This window comes from Kogia breviceps, chromosome 8 (assembly GCF_026419965.1).
Source record: "Kogia breviceps isolate mKogBre1 chromosome 8, mKogBre1 haplotype 1, whole genome shotgun sequence".
In the NCBI taxonomy this organism is placed as follows: Eukaryota; Metazoa; Chordata; class Mammalia; order Artiodactyla; family Physeteridae; genus Kogia; species Kogia breviceps.
The window spans coordinates 91,020,886-91,037,162 of NC_081317.1; the positions used below are offsets into that span (position 1 = coordinate 91,020,886).

General features: G+C 49.8%; 1 protein-coding gene across 1 annotated transcript; it reads right to left on the reverse strand.

The window, feature by feature from the left end:
* Window positions 1-13: 13 nt before the first annotated feature.
* On the reverse strand, window positions 14-15,222 carry IGFBPL1 (insulin like growth factor binding protein like 1). The gene is made up of 5 exons (XM_059073283.2): window positions 14,775-15,222; window positions 5,955-6,064; window positions 5,214-5,330; window positions 3,449-3,602; window positions 14-2,309 (listed from the first exon to the last, which is right to left on the reverse strand). The coding sequence occupies exons 1-4, from the start codon at window positions 15,220-15,222 to the stop codon at window positions 3,453-3,455; spliced, it is 825 nt and encodes a 274-aa protein (XP_058929266.1). The 3' UTR covers window positions 14-2,309; window positions 3,449-3,452.
* Window positions 15,223-16,277: the final 1,055 nt, after the last annotated feature.

Consider the following 16,277-nt stretch of genomic DNA (forward strand, 5'->3'; position numbering starts at 1 on the left):
GACCACAAAGACTGTCCCTAAAAACATTTATTTTCAGAGTGCACAGGTCCTGTGACACCATCACATCTATGAAAATAGGGTAGAAAACACAGGCTCTGAGGGCATCATGTTTCCAAATGATAAAAGCCACAGCACACATTCGCATAGCCTCTGAGAGGTCTTGGGTCTCTCACAGATGAAAAGTCATCAGGTTGGAACAATCATGCTAACCTACCTTTTTGCTTTTGGTGAGAACCTCAGAGAGTGTAACATTTATTATTATTATTTTTTGTACATCATTACGATGCTACACCCAGGCTCCTGCAGTCTTGATGCTCAGCCCTGTCACCCCGGGGCTCCATCTACCCTGCTCTTTGGGTCCACATCCAGCTCTCCAATTTTGACTGGGCAAATTTGAGGTGATTCAACTGATTTTGCTGAATGTGCTTATTAGCAGATGCATGATGTTGTTCTACTACCTTCTCTACAGTTCCCTATTCCTCTGACACGGTTTCACTAAGTCTCTTCCCAAGCCATCTCCCAGCCACTCAAATCACAGAGGGATTAACTGCAGACTTGGATACAGAAATCACTGCCGTGGGGTTTGGGGGAGCCGAGTAGGGAGGGGATGTGAGCGGATCCCCTGGAAGGCCCAACCTCCAACAGACAAGGACAGCTTCCCTTTTGATCAGGTTCAATTTTGACTTTATTCGAAGAAGGGGTTCCAATGTTTTAAAGTTTGAAAACCACCCATCTAGTTTCATTCCCTTCTCATTCAAATGAGGAATCGAGGTCCAGAAAGTGAAGGGGACTTGCTCAGGGTCACCCAGAAAGATAGGGGTGAATTCCCAAATGGACCTCATGTTTCTGGATTCCTGGGCCACCCTCCTGCTATGTACGTCAGGGTGATGCCACCCCAGCATTTCAGATGTGGAACAGCCAGGCTTAAAGGCAGAAAATGCAATTCCAGAAGGGACTCCAAAATGCAATGTCCAGTGTGAGCGGCTTGAGAGTTTTGCTTTCAAAGTTGATATGGACCTTAAGGAGAATCCCTGAAACCTGTGGAACTAGCAGCATCTTCCTTTCCATAGTTACAAGATTGTTCTGAGAAGCAGCACCAAAGGGTGCCAAAGAAGACCAGGCGCCCCCAGCTCCAGTCCTTCTCAGAGGCTCTCAGGCCTCAGGCAAGCACTTTACTCTCAGAGCCTGGTTTTCTTCATCTGTAAAGGGGGAGGGACATTAATGCTCATCCTGCCTGCCGTTCCAGATATGGAAGGTGACCAGGCAGGACAGTGTTTCTTGAAATTTCACAACTATCCACATGTGAGATCCCAATTCTGATTTTAAAAAATTTTAGTCACCTAGGGGGTCTATTTTTTTAGGCCAGATATTAAATATTCTCCTTTTTTCTTTCTTGATTAAAAGAAAAGAAAGAAAGCTTTATTTCTGGGTAAGGTCAAAACATCTCTAAGTAAAATGTATTCTACTATACTCTAATTCCACAGCCCAGAGAGAGCAGTTAACCCCATTTTTACAATTTGATGTCCAAAAGCCAGGTCTCCACTGCCAGCTTGGTTAGAGAATGCTGGGCTTGTTAATAAGTGGACATCTTGGTCCCCAGATGCTCAGCCAAGGGGCCCCTGAGTCTGGTTAAGTGTTCCATCTAGGACTAAGTCTCTTTAAAATGGGAAAACAGCAGGAATCACAGCTGTCCACACCTTCATATGAAGCAATGGCATTTGTTTTTGAGGGAATATTATTTTTAAAAGAATGCTAAGACTACACTTCCCATATTTTTTCTGTAGGACCATCTTACTCCAGGATGGCAGTGTTTGAAGGGACGTAGGTAACATCCAGTCCAAATACCACATTCACAGCTGAAGAGACCAAGGCCCAGAGAGGGAGGGACCTACCCAGGTCACACAGCAAAGTTAGAGAGGTCAGGCAGAGGACAGCGGGACCCTCCCCCCTCTTCCTACAACACATACTAAGTCACTAATCAGCCCTAGACAAATGAGGTGAAGAGTCACAGCTGACACACGCCTCGGTCCAGCCCTTTAGAATTACAAATATACCTAACGTGACCTTCCCTTGGAGGGAGAAGTTAAAAAAAGAATTCTCACAGAGCTATTCATTTCAGAAGTATAAAAAGGCTACATGCAGTCTGTTTTCCCAGCTAAAAACGACATCTGTGTACGAATCTAGTTTGCATCTAATTTTTAAAAACATACAAAAGCGGTTATCTACAAACGGTTCTTCCAATTCTTCACAAAGCAAAAAAGATCCAGGACTTGACTTTTCCATCATCCTGTGGTCAACGTTTCTAAGACCTTAGAAGAAAAGAGGGAAAAGAATTAGAGAAAAAAAGCCTGCTCTGTCATAGTCAACTATGTGTTAGATGGAAGATGGAGGAAATGCCCCTAACTTTAAATCTCTCCCCAACCAGGAGTGGTGCTGGTCGGGAGCAGAGACGCCTGTGGGGGTCTAGGAAATACATGTAAGGCCAATGGATAGGCATTTCAGGGAGGCAGATTCCACCTTAATATGCGGAAGAACTTACAACTATTGGAAAAAGCCACAGATGGTTGTTTGGTAGTAGTGAGCTCTGTGGCCCTGGAGGTATGCAAGCAATAGCCGGCCAATTCTGCATGTTGTAGAGGGAACTAACTCAAGGACTGGGCCGTGGCAATGGTATTAAAATTCCATGGCTCTTTGTGACCCCTTTGAAAACTCATTTCTAATAGACTATATTCATACCCTGGTAACATTTCTGTTTTTAAAATATAAATATATGTACTTATAAATTATACATACATTTAAAACATGAAACATACATACACACATATGTACATACAGAAGTATACATACAAGTGTACAGGACAAAAAGTCTCGATACTTGACTTTTTGATACATATATATAACTATACACATATATAAAAAACTAAAAGTTAAGTATCAGGAGGGCAACTTTAATTCCTCACTGAATTCCTATTTGACGATTTTACACCTTACATTTTCCTCCCTGTTTCTAGAAGATCTAACTACTTGCAGAGCTACAGACAAGGAAGAACCTGGGAATAGACCCATGAAGCTCAGACTGTCTTCTTGGCGGGCTTGTTTTCACCCGGGTGCTGTCATAGTGACCACGTCTGCTCTCTTAGCACCCTCACTGGGCGGACTTGGAGAAATAGAAAAACATAGGTGGTCTTTTTCACCTGACGGACACCCATAACACTCACAGCTCTTGACTTTGCATGCTAGTGGGAAGCCCAATGTGATACATGTGTAGAACATACCACAGAGTCTACCTGCCAATTGTAATATGTTCCTACCCTTGGTTTGCATTTCTCTGGTTTCTTTGATTCATGTATTTTTCTTCTTATTTATTATGCATCTTATGACTCATCTCAATCTCCCGTGACACAGGTGTACAAATACTGCAGATGACTTGGGACATGCACATTATTACCCCCTCACATGTGGTCATCTGGACCCGGGAAGCGGGCAGCTCTGTACTGGCTCTGATCCACCACGGTGACTGTGCCGTGCGACTGGGCCTCCCCGACTGCGTTGGCTGAATGGCACTGGTACACCCCCTCGTCTTCCTTCCTCAGAGGGTTGATCTAGACGTTAAACAGGCAAGTTTGTACAGTCATATACGGCACCGCAAAAGCACTTATTTAGTTCTTAATGATTCTGAACACTTACTCCTTTTCAAAATAAGACAGAGCTCACCCTCTATTTCTCTTCTTGCCTCGGCTGCCAAGAAAGACTTAAACTTCCTTCTCAGTACCCTCTCTATCCTGGCTCTCATTTTAATGTTTCCTCTGCATTTCTGCCTTTTACTGTGAGCTACCTCGTCCTTTTATTGAAGGTGATAGGTATAGATTCCAAGGAAAATACTGCAAACTAAAAGAACAAAACTCTACTGACCACAGAATAGCCCACAAATGCTCCCAATGGAGGCAGCCTTTACAAAATAACACCAGAGACAACCTTCCCCCGCCTCTCCTTGTAATAAAAGGGGGGGAATACGCTTGATGTGAAAAAGCCATGGACCCAACTGCATTCTGAGTCTCTGAGCTGGGTGGAGAAGTCGCCCACGCTGGCCGAGATGGGGGTGGAATGAAGAGGACACCCTCAAGAGCCCGTCTCACGCCCCTGCAGGGGAGATCCACGGCAACTCCCTCCTCTCTTGCTTTCTCTCATAACAGCTTCTCTCAACTGTGAGTCGCTACAGACTGGAGAGGGTTTGTGCACCCCATCTCGTTTTGATCCCATGGTGGCTGAAGGCGGAGCGTCGTTATCCTCACATTACAGGAGACTCACAGGTAAGTCACAGACTGTTAGGGTCACTGGACATGGTCCAGTCCAAGGCCCTCTTTTTATGGTTGTGGACGCTGAAGCTCTGAGAGGTAGGGTAACTAGCCCCACGAGGGCCTCCATCTCGTCACTCCATCGCCCTTTCAAACACAGGGCGTTCCCTCTTCTCAGCCAAACTGCTGCACGTGGCATAGAAGAGCCCTGGAGGAGGATGCGAATGTGCCATCTTCCCTCTTTATCAGCCAGGCAAGTGTATTAGCTTCCTGTGGCTGTTGTTGCAAATGACCACACGTTTAATGGCTTAAGACAACCCAAATTTATTATCTACAGTTCTTGAGGTCAGAAGTCTGAATGGGTCTCAGTGGGCTAAACCTAAGGTATCAGCAGGGTTGCCTTCTTTCTAGAAGCCCTAAGAGAAGCATTCTAGAGGCTGCCTGCAGTCCTTGGCCTGTGGCCCCCTCTTTCATCTTCAAAGTCAGCAACAGTAGTTCATGTCTTCTGACACTGCCATCTCTCTGGCTCTCTTTCCTGCCTCCCTCTTCCACATTTAAAGGACTCTTGTGATTATATCGGGTCCACCCAGATAACCCAGGAGAACTTTATTAAAGTCAGCTGATTAATAACTTTAATTCCATCCTTATTCCCCTCTTGCCACACAACATACTTTATCCACCAGTTCGAAGGATTAGCACATAGACATCTTTCCGGGGCCATAATTCTGCCTACCTCTGAAGATCACTTCTGCTCTCAGGGGTTATACTACCTGCCCTGCTTTCCTCTCAGTTACTGTAGGGTCCAAGGAGAAATGGATCAGAGTATTTGAAAGGTGTAACATGTTATAGAAATATAAAAGGTGCTTTATAAGGGCCAGTCAATAATAGCCAATAATCCTAAACAAATGAGATACTCACCAAAAGCCAGGCCGTGGCTGCGTGGTCAGAAGGGCCCCCTTGCACCTGGACAGCTATATTGATGTGGTCCCCAGGCAGGTCCTTCAGCACCTGGGTGCCCTCAGGGGACCGTGTGACCTACAGAGGACAGGAAAACCAGGAGTGATTTAGAAAAAGCATTTCTGGATAAGGACCACCCCCACAGACACCCTTGTTGTCTTCACCCTTCTGCTGACTTGAAGGCTGAGACCCTAGGATCTCTTCTTCCTATTAAATGCCAGTTTCTTCCTAAGCCTGAATGTATGTCCGGACAGTGCCCCCTGCTGGACAGCGAAGATGTAGACACCACCACTATCAGAATTTCCTTGCCTTTCTCAGGGCTGTTGAGATAAGGGGACGACATATGCCAGTCTCTCAAAAACTGAACTTCAGAAAGATCTAGTTTTGGAATAGGATTGGGTCATTTGCCACCAGCCAACTCTTTCTAAAACCCAGATCCAGCGCAGGAAGCTCTAACTTCATCCCAGCTGACCTAGGCTAGATAAACGTCAGAACTGCAAATGGCAACACCCCTTCTCTGGGGACAGGTTTGGGGTAAAAGTTTTGAGGCACAAATCTGGAGGCAGAGGAGTGGAACATAAGTTTTTTTTTCATCCTCCAATTCACATATAAACACACACACACCCTTAAAAAACATTTATACCCCCAACACACACACACACACACACACACACACACACACAAGTTCTTGGATATAAATACCTTCCTCCATGTGACAACTGGGGCAGGCACAGCTCTCACCTCACAGGACAGGGACGCCTGTGCTCCGGTGACGTTGTGAACACTCCGGGGTGGAGTGATGACCACAGGAGCTGCGAGAAGAAGACAAGGGAAGACAGCCGTGACCCTGATCAAGCCCCCCACGTCTAAGATACCCCGCCTGCAGAGAGCATGTTGGGGCAGATGAGAGCTCCCCACAGAAAGGACACACTCACAGGCAAGGAATCATAGCAGAGAGTTTTCTTAGACCTGGAAGGATGCCTACTTGTTTCCTCCAGAGAGGAAAGGCGACATCTCAAAGTCGCCCAGCATGTCTGTCTGTGGTCTCATCGCACTCCCTCCCAGGATCCCTTCCAGGACCCCAGCTGCCATCTGCTTACAGCTCAACTACACGACAGTGCGCCAGGCTCCGGGAGGGGCTGGTGTCACTTCACCCAAGGCAGAGTCTTCTACCAGATGGGCTTTTCTCCTTCCGCATGGAGGGCATTTCAAAGAATAACCCATGCAGAACAGCTGCCCTCACCCCCTGCTGAGACCCCCTGCGGGTCAAGATGTGCATTTGCATATCACAGGCTCCACACACCTCCCCATCCCCATCCCCCAGGGCAAAACTGCAGGCAAGGACACCGAGCCTCAGCCTTGCTGCATGGAGAAAGGTAAATCAGGGAATCGGGCAATGCGGTGCTAGGCTGCCAGCACGATACAGAAAGGACAGGGCGGGTGTGGGCTCGCTGGGTGGGACAGGAGAGCGTGTGGCATTTGAGTTAGACATTCTTAGCTGATACTCCACACTCTGCCCTTCTCCCTGTGCCTGGCATCTGCTCTGCTCTCACTGGAACTAAAAGAATCAAGTCCAACTGCCTCAGCTTTCAGGCCCTCCAGCCGGCCCTCAGCGTACCTGCCTGCCCTGCCCTGCCTTCCCTCTACTTGGAGTGCACCCCCAGCTCCGTATCCTGAGGGCCTGGGGGTGTGTCCTAGTCCAGGACCAGGGCGTCTGCCCCCTTTGACTTGCTGAAACCCAGCCTGCCTTGCAGTGCAGGTGCTTCATCTCGTCTCACAGACCCACCCTCGCAGCTGGCCCCGTGGGGTCTTGGGCAAGGCGCAACGTGGAGGCTTGGTGAGGCGTATGCTCTCTGCTCAGGTTTGCTGTCTGTAAGATGGGGATAATACCCCCTGCTTCACAGGGCTGTTGAGCTGATCTTACCACGTGATGAGTGTGAAACTGAGGGTTTGAGTTAACACAATATGCAAGTGGGGGGCAGGGCAAGCCTGTTAAACAGATGACTCCTCGAAGAAACACATGACAAATAAAAGAGCAAACACATTCACCCTTGGGCCATCAAAATGCAGAGCTCACCACGCTTGGGGCTTTACCTGGGGACTCATGGACATCCCTGCAGCCCTCCACAGGCCAGCCTTGGAGAGGGAAAGGGCCCTCGCCCACGTAGGTGGGGCTGCAATGAAAAAGGAGAACAAAGGGAGAGAGACAGAAGGCTGGAGCAAGAGCATGGAGGGAAAGAGTGAAGGGGTGCAGAAATGAGACTGGCCTGGCCCCACCACACAGACTGGGAAGCAGACCCTGTCAAACTGGTGCCAAAAATTCTCTGGGAAAGTGTCTTAGAGCTACGGAGTCTCAAACTGGAGGGGCCCAACTCCCCAAGAGCATGTGCCTGACTGCCTGTGACGGGCTCATCTAGTCTTCACTTGCATACCACCCCCTCCCCCAGTGATGGAGAGCTCACTACCTATGAAGCCAGGTCCTTCCGTCCTTGGCTCTGCTGGTAAGAAAGCTTGTTCTCACCTGGAGCTAAAACTCACCTCCTGTAACTCCCACCTCTTGATATCAGGGCTGCCCTCAGGAGCCCCACAGCACCCTGCGTGCCTCAAATGGCTTCCAGTGAGTTGAATACAGACCCTGCCCTCCTTACCCCCAGGCTGCTTTCTTCCCCCTCAGCCCTGATCAGCTCACTCCTTCAGCTGTGACCAATTGAACACCCTCCAAGCACCACACCGCTACCCACAGCCCCGAGTGTAGCCAGTCCCCTGAATGAACCAAGGTTCTAGGCTTCTAACATTTGCCCAACGTGACCCAGCCACCTGCCAACCGCTACAAAGAACCACAGCACCGCTGCTCTCTGGCGGAGCCCCATCTGCAATGGATGACAAAGAAAGTCTAATTTATTCACATCCTCCTGCCCGCATTACGTCCTTTGGAGCCCAAACCAGTCGTCAAATGGCTCGCTGTGGGAACAATCAGAACTGCATCTTATTCCAAAGCCCTCAGTAGATTCCAAAGGGACACTCAATCAACATGTTTTACTTTCTTTCATGTAGAGTCATAAATTTTAAATGAGATTTCATCAATCCCTTTCAGGCCTAAATGAATAAGCCAGTAAATCACATTTCATCTTTCTCTCTCTTTGCATTTCCCTCTTTTTCCATAACTACAACTAAGAAAGACCATCTTGGAAATACTGCCTTTGCCACTGATTTCAAGGCAGAAAATAGCACTTCTTTTCCAAAAGAGCCCCCTGCTTTTGGTGATAAAGTGACATTCAAATTTTGATTTCTTTTTAAATGTACATACAGTACATTCATTCCTTCTAGTACACAGTTCTAAGTTTTGACAAATGCATACTCCGTGTAACCACCACCATACCCAAGATACAGCATTGTTCGGTTATCTTGAAAAAATGTCCTCATGTTGCTTAATCTGTTTTTAATTTTAACATCTGATTTTAAATTTAAAATATTTTTATCCATAATAGCTCTTTACAATCAGTCATCATTATCATGATAGTATTAATGGTAATAATACCACCCTTCTGCTTACAGGCTTAAGCCATTCGATCCCTCCAGCAATCTCCCCCGCTGCCAGATGGGGGAGCTAGCCAGGGTTACCCAGCCTTAAACAGCAGGGTGAGGCTATGAGCCCAGCGGTCTAGCTCTGAGCTCTGTCCCACACCACCCTGCCTTCTCCTGAAATGACACTTCCATGTCTGCTACTCCTTTCATCCTCACACCAGCCCTGTGAAGTAGGTGCTTTTAGCCCCACTTTACAGATGAGAAATCCAAGGCTCAGAAAGTTGAAGCACCTGGAGGAGTGAAGATACAAACCCCAGGCACGCTGATTCCATGAATTCCACATGGATTTTTAAAGTGAAACATTTGTTAACCATATGGACTCCATTCCAGAATAAGAAAGAGTTCCTTAGGGATTGTGTTGGGGGCCCCCCCCAAGGTAAGTCCCAGGATCAATGATTTGCTACAAGGACTCACAGGACTCGACACAATTGGGATTTATTACAACAAACAGAGACAAAGCAACTCAGCAGAGGGAAAAGAGGCTCATGGGGCAAAGACCCAGGAAACCAGGAGCACACTTTCAGGAGCCTCTCCCAGTGGAGTCACACAGGATGTGCCTAATTCCCCAGCAACGACTTGGGACAACACGTGTGGCATGCCCTCTACTAGGGAAGCTCACTAGGCATTCAGTGCCCAGTGTTTTTATTGGGGTCCAGTCCCCCAGCCTCTGCCTCCTACGTACCAAAATTCCAGACTCCCAGAAGTAAAGCAGGTGTGCAGCATAAACCATGCTGTTTGTGCAGTGAGCTACTCTTACCAGTTCTGGAAACGGTGGGAAGCCGCCCCACATCCAAATTCTCAGACACCAGCCAAGGGTCAACCTCGCCAGCAGGGCTTTCTAAGGATGACAGTCTCAGGCCTGCTATGTTTACTCTTTTCTGCACAGAAATGAAGCTCCATAATCACCCCAGGGAAAAGCTCTTGTGAAGATACCATTAAATGGGCAATGTGTCCTTAACCCTGGCAGGACATTCCCAGTCTTACTGTCCCCAAGGGCTCATCTGAGTGGGGCGCTGGGGTCCTCCACATATGACTACCACAGGCAGGTTCAATCCTGTCTCTGCCACACTCCAGTTTCTTCTTTAAAATGGGCACAGGAGTCCATTCTCTCCGCTGTGCCCTCAACACAGGCTGTTGTGAGCACAGTAACAAGACCTCCTGCCAACTGTAAAAGGCTTCCACGGAGGGACCTGAGGACTCTGCAGGTTGTGCTACCCCAAAGGGTAGTCTCCTCGAATACACCTGGCCTGCTCAAGACCCTCTATTGACCTCTGGTGAGTGGGCCTATCGGTTGGGCCCTGCCTGAAGGCTCCAGAGGCCGTGGCCCATAGCCCTCACTCTGGCGAGCCCGGGGCATAGCCTCTCACCTTACTGCTGCCCGAGCTGCCACACTCCTGGAAGAGCCAGGGCTCTCCTTTCTACCTGCCTTTGGCAAGAGTCGTGTGGCTTTCAGGAGGGAGGATGGTGTCTGGTCAGCCCCGTCTGTGAATGTACCAGCTTTGTCTCCCTAGTTCTTCCTTGCTAAACACTTGTTTCCTTCTGCTTATGTCAGCAACGGCCCTGCAAATGCTAGGATGGCACAAACCCACCCATCAGGTAACAGAATAGTCACCCAGGTGGGCACTGGGGGTGGGAAAAATAGTACCAAGGGAAACTCAAATGCCCGGGGGCCTGGTCGCTAACCACTGGGCAAGTTGCTAACAGTTTCCTCCTTATCTGCAAATGAGGATAATGACTGTGGCCCTACATCTTCTGGGGTGAAGGGAGAGAATGAATGTGACTGTGTTATTAACCGTGTAGATCTATACAAATGAAAGGGATCGATATTGCTAAGTGTGTGGGGATCTGTCTCCCCACCCAGTCAACTGAGTGTCTTTGATGGCTGGAATAAAAGATCTTCCTTAATGCCTCTGAGATTTCTTTAAAGTTAATGGTGCTCGGGAAGGAAAGAATATGAAAAGTCATCCGCCAGGAACCCATCTGCTCGTATGAAAAAAGCACACAACCAAAGACTTTAATAATCAACACACTGAACAGCCCTGATAATTTATGCTAATAGTCACGTGAGGATGTGGAACCAGAAACAGCTTAATCCGGCTCCCTGCAGCCTATGCTTCAAGCCCCCTCCCTCAGCATGAAAGGCTTTTGAGCATGAGGCCCCCCCCTTCTTTGTCCCTCTCACAAAGTGGTATTCGCTGCCTCTCCTGGTTACCTGGTAACACACGCCTTGCACAGACTGAGGTTTCTAAGTGCAGCTGGAATTTCAACCGAGATGAATTTTCTAAGATTTTGGATCTTGAGAGCTCACCGAAGCTTCAGGGGCTCAGTGCCCTCACAGGCACTGGCACGGGACCCCGTTCCTATTTAATGCAGCATTCAAAACACGACCTCAACCTGCTTTCTGCAGGATCCCAAGCTCCTCCCAATGCTAGCAAACAGTCAGGGTGCATACCTGGAACAAAGCAGCCTTTTATTTTATTTTATTTATTTTTGGCCACGCTGCATGGCATGCAGGATCTTAGTTCCCCGACCAGGGATTGAACCCATGCCCCCTGCAGTGGAAGCATGGAGTCCTAACCACTGGACCACTAGCGAATTCCCCTAAAGCGACCTTTTAAAGTAATGAGAACAATAACAATTACAGTATTGTTACTGAGAGGAACAGTAACAACAACGCCATGCCACCTTACTGTTGAGAAATGGAACTAATAACTCAGTACGGAATGAAGCGTCACCCTGCAGCATGGCACTCAAGGCCTGCAATAAGCCTGCCCCAGACTACTCTGTGTATCATCTCCTCTGCCAACCATCCCACTGAGTACTGCCCACGGGTCCACTGTTCACACTCGCCGCAGGATCTCCTACCTCCTTGTATTCGTTCATGCTGTGCCTCCCCATCCCCCCTTCTCAACCCAGGAATTTTCTACCCATCCTTCAAGGCTCCTCTCAGATGCCACCCCTTCTGTGAAGCTATACCTGTTCCTCTCAGGAGCCATCACCTGGTGCTAAGCAGAGGAACCAGCAACAAGCCTTGGGGGAAAAAAGGAAGGTGGATTCAGACTGAGAAACCCTGAAGATTCAAGGGTAGCCAATTTGCAGCTTCCTAATCAGGTTGCCAGAGGGCTAGAGGTGCATGGCCCCATCTGAAAAGAGCCAGGAAAACTCAGGCTGGAGCCCCACCTCAGCTGGGAACTAGCCATGTGGCTCCAGGGAATTCTTTTCTGCCTGCCTCAGTTTGCCCTTCCATTAAATGGGAGTGAAACCTGGCCAGGGTAGTTGTAAAAATCAAGGAAGAAGATGGAATGCAAAAGCGATTTCCAACAGCAAAGAATTTTTCTTATGTGGGAACATAGTGGGTCTTCAATACATGTGTGTTGATCCAAGAATTACTCTCATTTGTTAGCATTTTGGGGCGTTTCAGAGAGTAGGAGGAAAGGTCAGAATTTAAGCCTGAAAACTGTTTCCAAATGCCCCTCAGAGGCATGGGTAAGAACACTTCCCACACTGTGAGAACCTAATATTTACGGAGGCCTCATTCCGTTAAAGTCAGGTGCTTGCTTATTGAAGGCACAGGTGAGGACTGAGGAGGGGTGATTTTATTACCAATATTGAAGCAGAAGGGCTGCTGCTCTGACTCAGTCTGTTTCCCTTCAAGCGAGGTCCCCAGGGGCATTGTTAAAAAGTGCTCCTGCCAAGTCATCTGGATAAAGGATGGCTTGAGGGCAGCATAGAATGAGATGCCGCCTTCCCTGGCTGGAAGAGAACCCCCGTCCACACCTTCATGCTTCACCAGGACACAAGGGCAGGGGGGCCACACAAACATTTCAGGACACAACGAGATGGGAAAACAGTGCCGGGGTCTGGATGGTGGCTGATGACACAATCGCTGGTAGGGAAGGAGAGCAAAATTCTGGGGAGGCCCGATGCCTGTCACTAATGGGATCATTAAGAGCAGCTTCTGAATTGCCTCTCTTTGGCCCCGTGAACATCTTTACTCCCAGGGCCTGTGCCTGGGGTGGGCTCAGAGCCCACAGATCAGAGTGGAGGGGCTGTCACATTTACTTGTCATTTGGTAATTTTCAATGAATTAGGGGTATGGGGCTTCCATCTGCCATCTGGCTGCACTCTGGTAACCATGGCAACCGCCAGCTGCCTGACTTAACACTATCAAGTCCTGTCCTGAAACAGTACTGAATAGGGTGCCGGGGACCCAGAAGCTAGCCAGGCTTTACAGATCACCCTGGATGAGTCCCCTGCCCCATGGGTCTCAGTTTCCTCTGTGTAAAAGCAGATTTGGTCTAAATGCCTTCAAGGCAGCTGTCTCTTAGGAACAGAATACCAGCCCAGGGAGGAATCATCTGAGACCATCAGCACCGGTTAGAGTCTGGGGACCTGGTCAGCATTTCTCATGTCTCCTGCATGTGAAGTGAAAGTGTTACCTGTCTGGAAACAAAGAGACCTGCCTGTGAATTAACTGCTGAGGAAAGCAGATTGTAAAAGCGGGTGACAGGAACGAGAAGAAAGGATACAGGACTGTTTAAATGCCACAGGGCAGAAACAAAGGTTTGAAGTGGAGGAACCTCGACAGTGGCTCCACAGGGGCGGACACAGCCCCTGGAAGGAACCAGCCGAAGGCTGTAGCCAGGGAAACACCAGCCAGCTCTCTCCTCCACTGGGAGCCCCAACCAGGAACAGCCAGCAGTGACTTACCTGTGCTTTGGGGGCTGCCTCAGACCCCCCAGTGGGCAGCACATTATTTCCAAGTTTCCAGAGACAGGGGCCTTCTTGCCTCATCTCCAACAACCTGTTGGGTCTCCTGGACTTGAGGGCATCTAACTGGGATGCTTGTGGGGAAATAATACTAGAAATTTCCCAAGGCTGGAAAAGACCGCCCCGCCTTCCCCAAGGCTTCCTTGTTGGAGCTGAAGTCATTACACTGACTGAAACATTTAGATCTGGACTTCACCTCCAGTCCCAGGCCAGAACCCCAAGCTGGGGCTCCTCGGGGCTCTCCTGCCACAAGCTCACCTAAACTTGCCACTGGCCCCTCCAGGCAGCCTAGACAAGGGGCTTTTCTCCAAAACCTAATGGGCCAGCAGGGTGCTTTGCTGGGCATCCCTATACTGATATTTTGGTTTATTTCTGTTTGATTTTTTAAAAAGTACATATAGAGGGTGAGCAAAGATGGCACCCATAGATGGTGTTATTGTGATGTGAATGAAGCTTACGTTTCTAGGTCCCAAGCAATTAATCATCTTCTATTACTTTACTTAAAGTGGGGCCCTCCAAATTATGTTAGCCTTAGCCTCATAAAACCTGGGTCTGCCTCTGATGGCACCATAATCTTTTCAGAGCTTAGGTCTCCCAAGGTCTTACCTGTCCTGGGTGGGAGCTTCCTCAAGACTCCCAGCAGGGCCCCACCCTACACTCACTGAGTCCTGGTGCTCTGATCCCCTGACTCCTGAGTCCCCATCTGGAGCTCTAGCTCCCCCTCCTCCAGCATCTCCATCTGCCCTCCCTCTTCATTCAAACAACCTACCTCCCGCCAGGTAAGGCCGGACCCCAGGGATTTGGACCCAGTAGGAACACCCTGCTCCCCAAACTCCCAGTCTCCTGTAGGCAAACATGCCAGGCCTGGAAATAACTGTACCAGCAATTACTGAAGTACCAAAAGGGACAGCAGGCTCATCAAAATTACGACCAGCTCGGTGGCTGGTGTCTCCATGGGTTTGGTAAGGAAGGGTACAGGATGTGGATTCCTGCCCCGGCCTCCTAAGTAACTGGCCAGGTAAGGAAAAACTGACCCGAGGGCAAACTGAGGCCCGTGCAGTGCTGTCCATCGCGGTGCACGGGGTGATCCTTCACCCCACAGCCCAGAGGGTCGGGGGCTCTCTTTCTTTACCCGCCCCAGCAGTGCAGGGCAGAAGCCGGACTCACCAAATTCGCAGGGTCCGTCCCGTGCCTTGTGCAGGTGGCCGGGGTGCGCGCGGGGCACCTGCCGGGCGCGCAGGCGCAGCGCGCAAACGCTGGGGTACGAGCGGCCGTCGGAGCCGCAGACGGCGCCGCGCTGCGTGCACACGCAGAGCCCTGTGCCCTCGGGCCCGGCTCCCGCGGCGCGGCTCGCGCACACCAGCCCGGGGCCGCAACGCACGCCGGCCCACCCCCCGCAGCTCGCGCCCTCGGCGCCCAGGCAGCGCGCGCAGCAGCCGCACTCGTCGCGCGCCGCGATGCTGGGCGCGGGGCAGCGCGTGGCCTCGGGACAGCGCTCCGGCCGGCACGGATAGCACTCGGGGCTCTGGCCGCCCGCGCCGCGGAGCCCGAGGCCGGGTGCCGGCTGCGGCTGCAGCAGAAGGAGCAGCAGGAAGAGCACGGGTGAGCGTGGCATGGTCTGCTCTGGGACGGCAGTGGCGCCTCAGCCTGGAGCTCCGCTCAGCTAGAGCGGCGCCTCCACCCCGCCCGCCTCGCGGTCGCTGATTGGCCGGGCCTGCACCGCGGGGCTCCCGCACTCGGCTGCTCGGCCCCGGACTAGCGCGGCCCGGTAGGCTCCTGGCCCGGCCGGGGTTCCGAGCTGGAGGGGTGTTCTGAGACCCGCTCTCCGACAACCAGTGGGATCTTGGAGACCCGGTCGGGGTGGGAACTTGCCCGAGGTCGCTCTGGTAGAACAATGATTGGATGTACGGTCTCCGGATCCGACGCTAGCTCCAAGTACTATTCCACTTAATACAGAAGGATGCGCTCTTTTATTTTATTTTGTATTTAGTAGTTTTCTAAGTTTTATTTTAAAAAGGGAATACATAGTTTAAAATTTCAAAGTTTACAAATGGATGTAACTATGAAAAGAGGTCTTCCCTTCCACCCTATGACCCAGTATCCCACCCCCCAGCTTCAAGAGGCTACACCTTTTATCAGGTTCTTGGGTATCTTTCCAGGAATTTTGTATGTTTATAAAACCACGTATGATTGCATGGCCCCTCCCTTTAAACACACACACACACACACAAGCATGCTCTACACATTACTCTGCACTTGGTTTTTCTACCCACGGTATTTCCCATAGTTTCCCCACCTCTTACCATCTGTGAAACTGACCGTCCTGTAAATACAATCAATGGAGTGAAGTTTAACTGGCTTTTTTTCTGCCATAATGCACCACATAAAGTCATGGTGCATCTCAAAGTCAGCAGTGACTTTGGCTGTGATGAGATGGTGATACATTTTGGATTGTCCTTGGACATTTTAACTTTGCAAAGTGTCTAACTGCAAAAACATAGTTATTTAACCAGTTGTTTTCAGTACGTTTGCTACTGCAAATAATGCTCTGATGTCCTGGAGCACAAGCGGCAGCGTATCTGCGGCATAGTGGGGTGTGCGTGTTGGAAAGATGCAGTGGAACAGGTCCTTTCAGTCAGATTTTTATTCCTGCGGCCCCTGTGCTTGCTC

Coding starts and splice junctions, on each gene's coding strand:
- IGFBPL1 (XM_059073283.2), bottom strand. CDS start 15,222: ATGCCACGCTCACCCGTGCTCTTCCTGCTGCTCCTTCTGCTGCAGCCG. Junction 5,331..5,954: donor CAGTTGTCACATGGAGGAAG/GTATTTATATCC, acceptor TGTCCTCTGTAG/GTCACACGGTCCCCTGAGGG. Junction 3,603..5,213: donor CAGCCACGGCCTGGCTTTTG/GTGAGTATCTCA, acceptor TTTAACGTCTAG/ATCAACCCTCTGAGGAAGGA.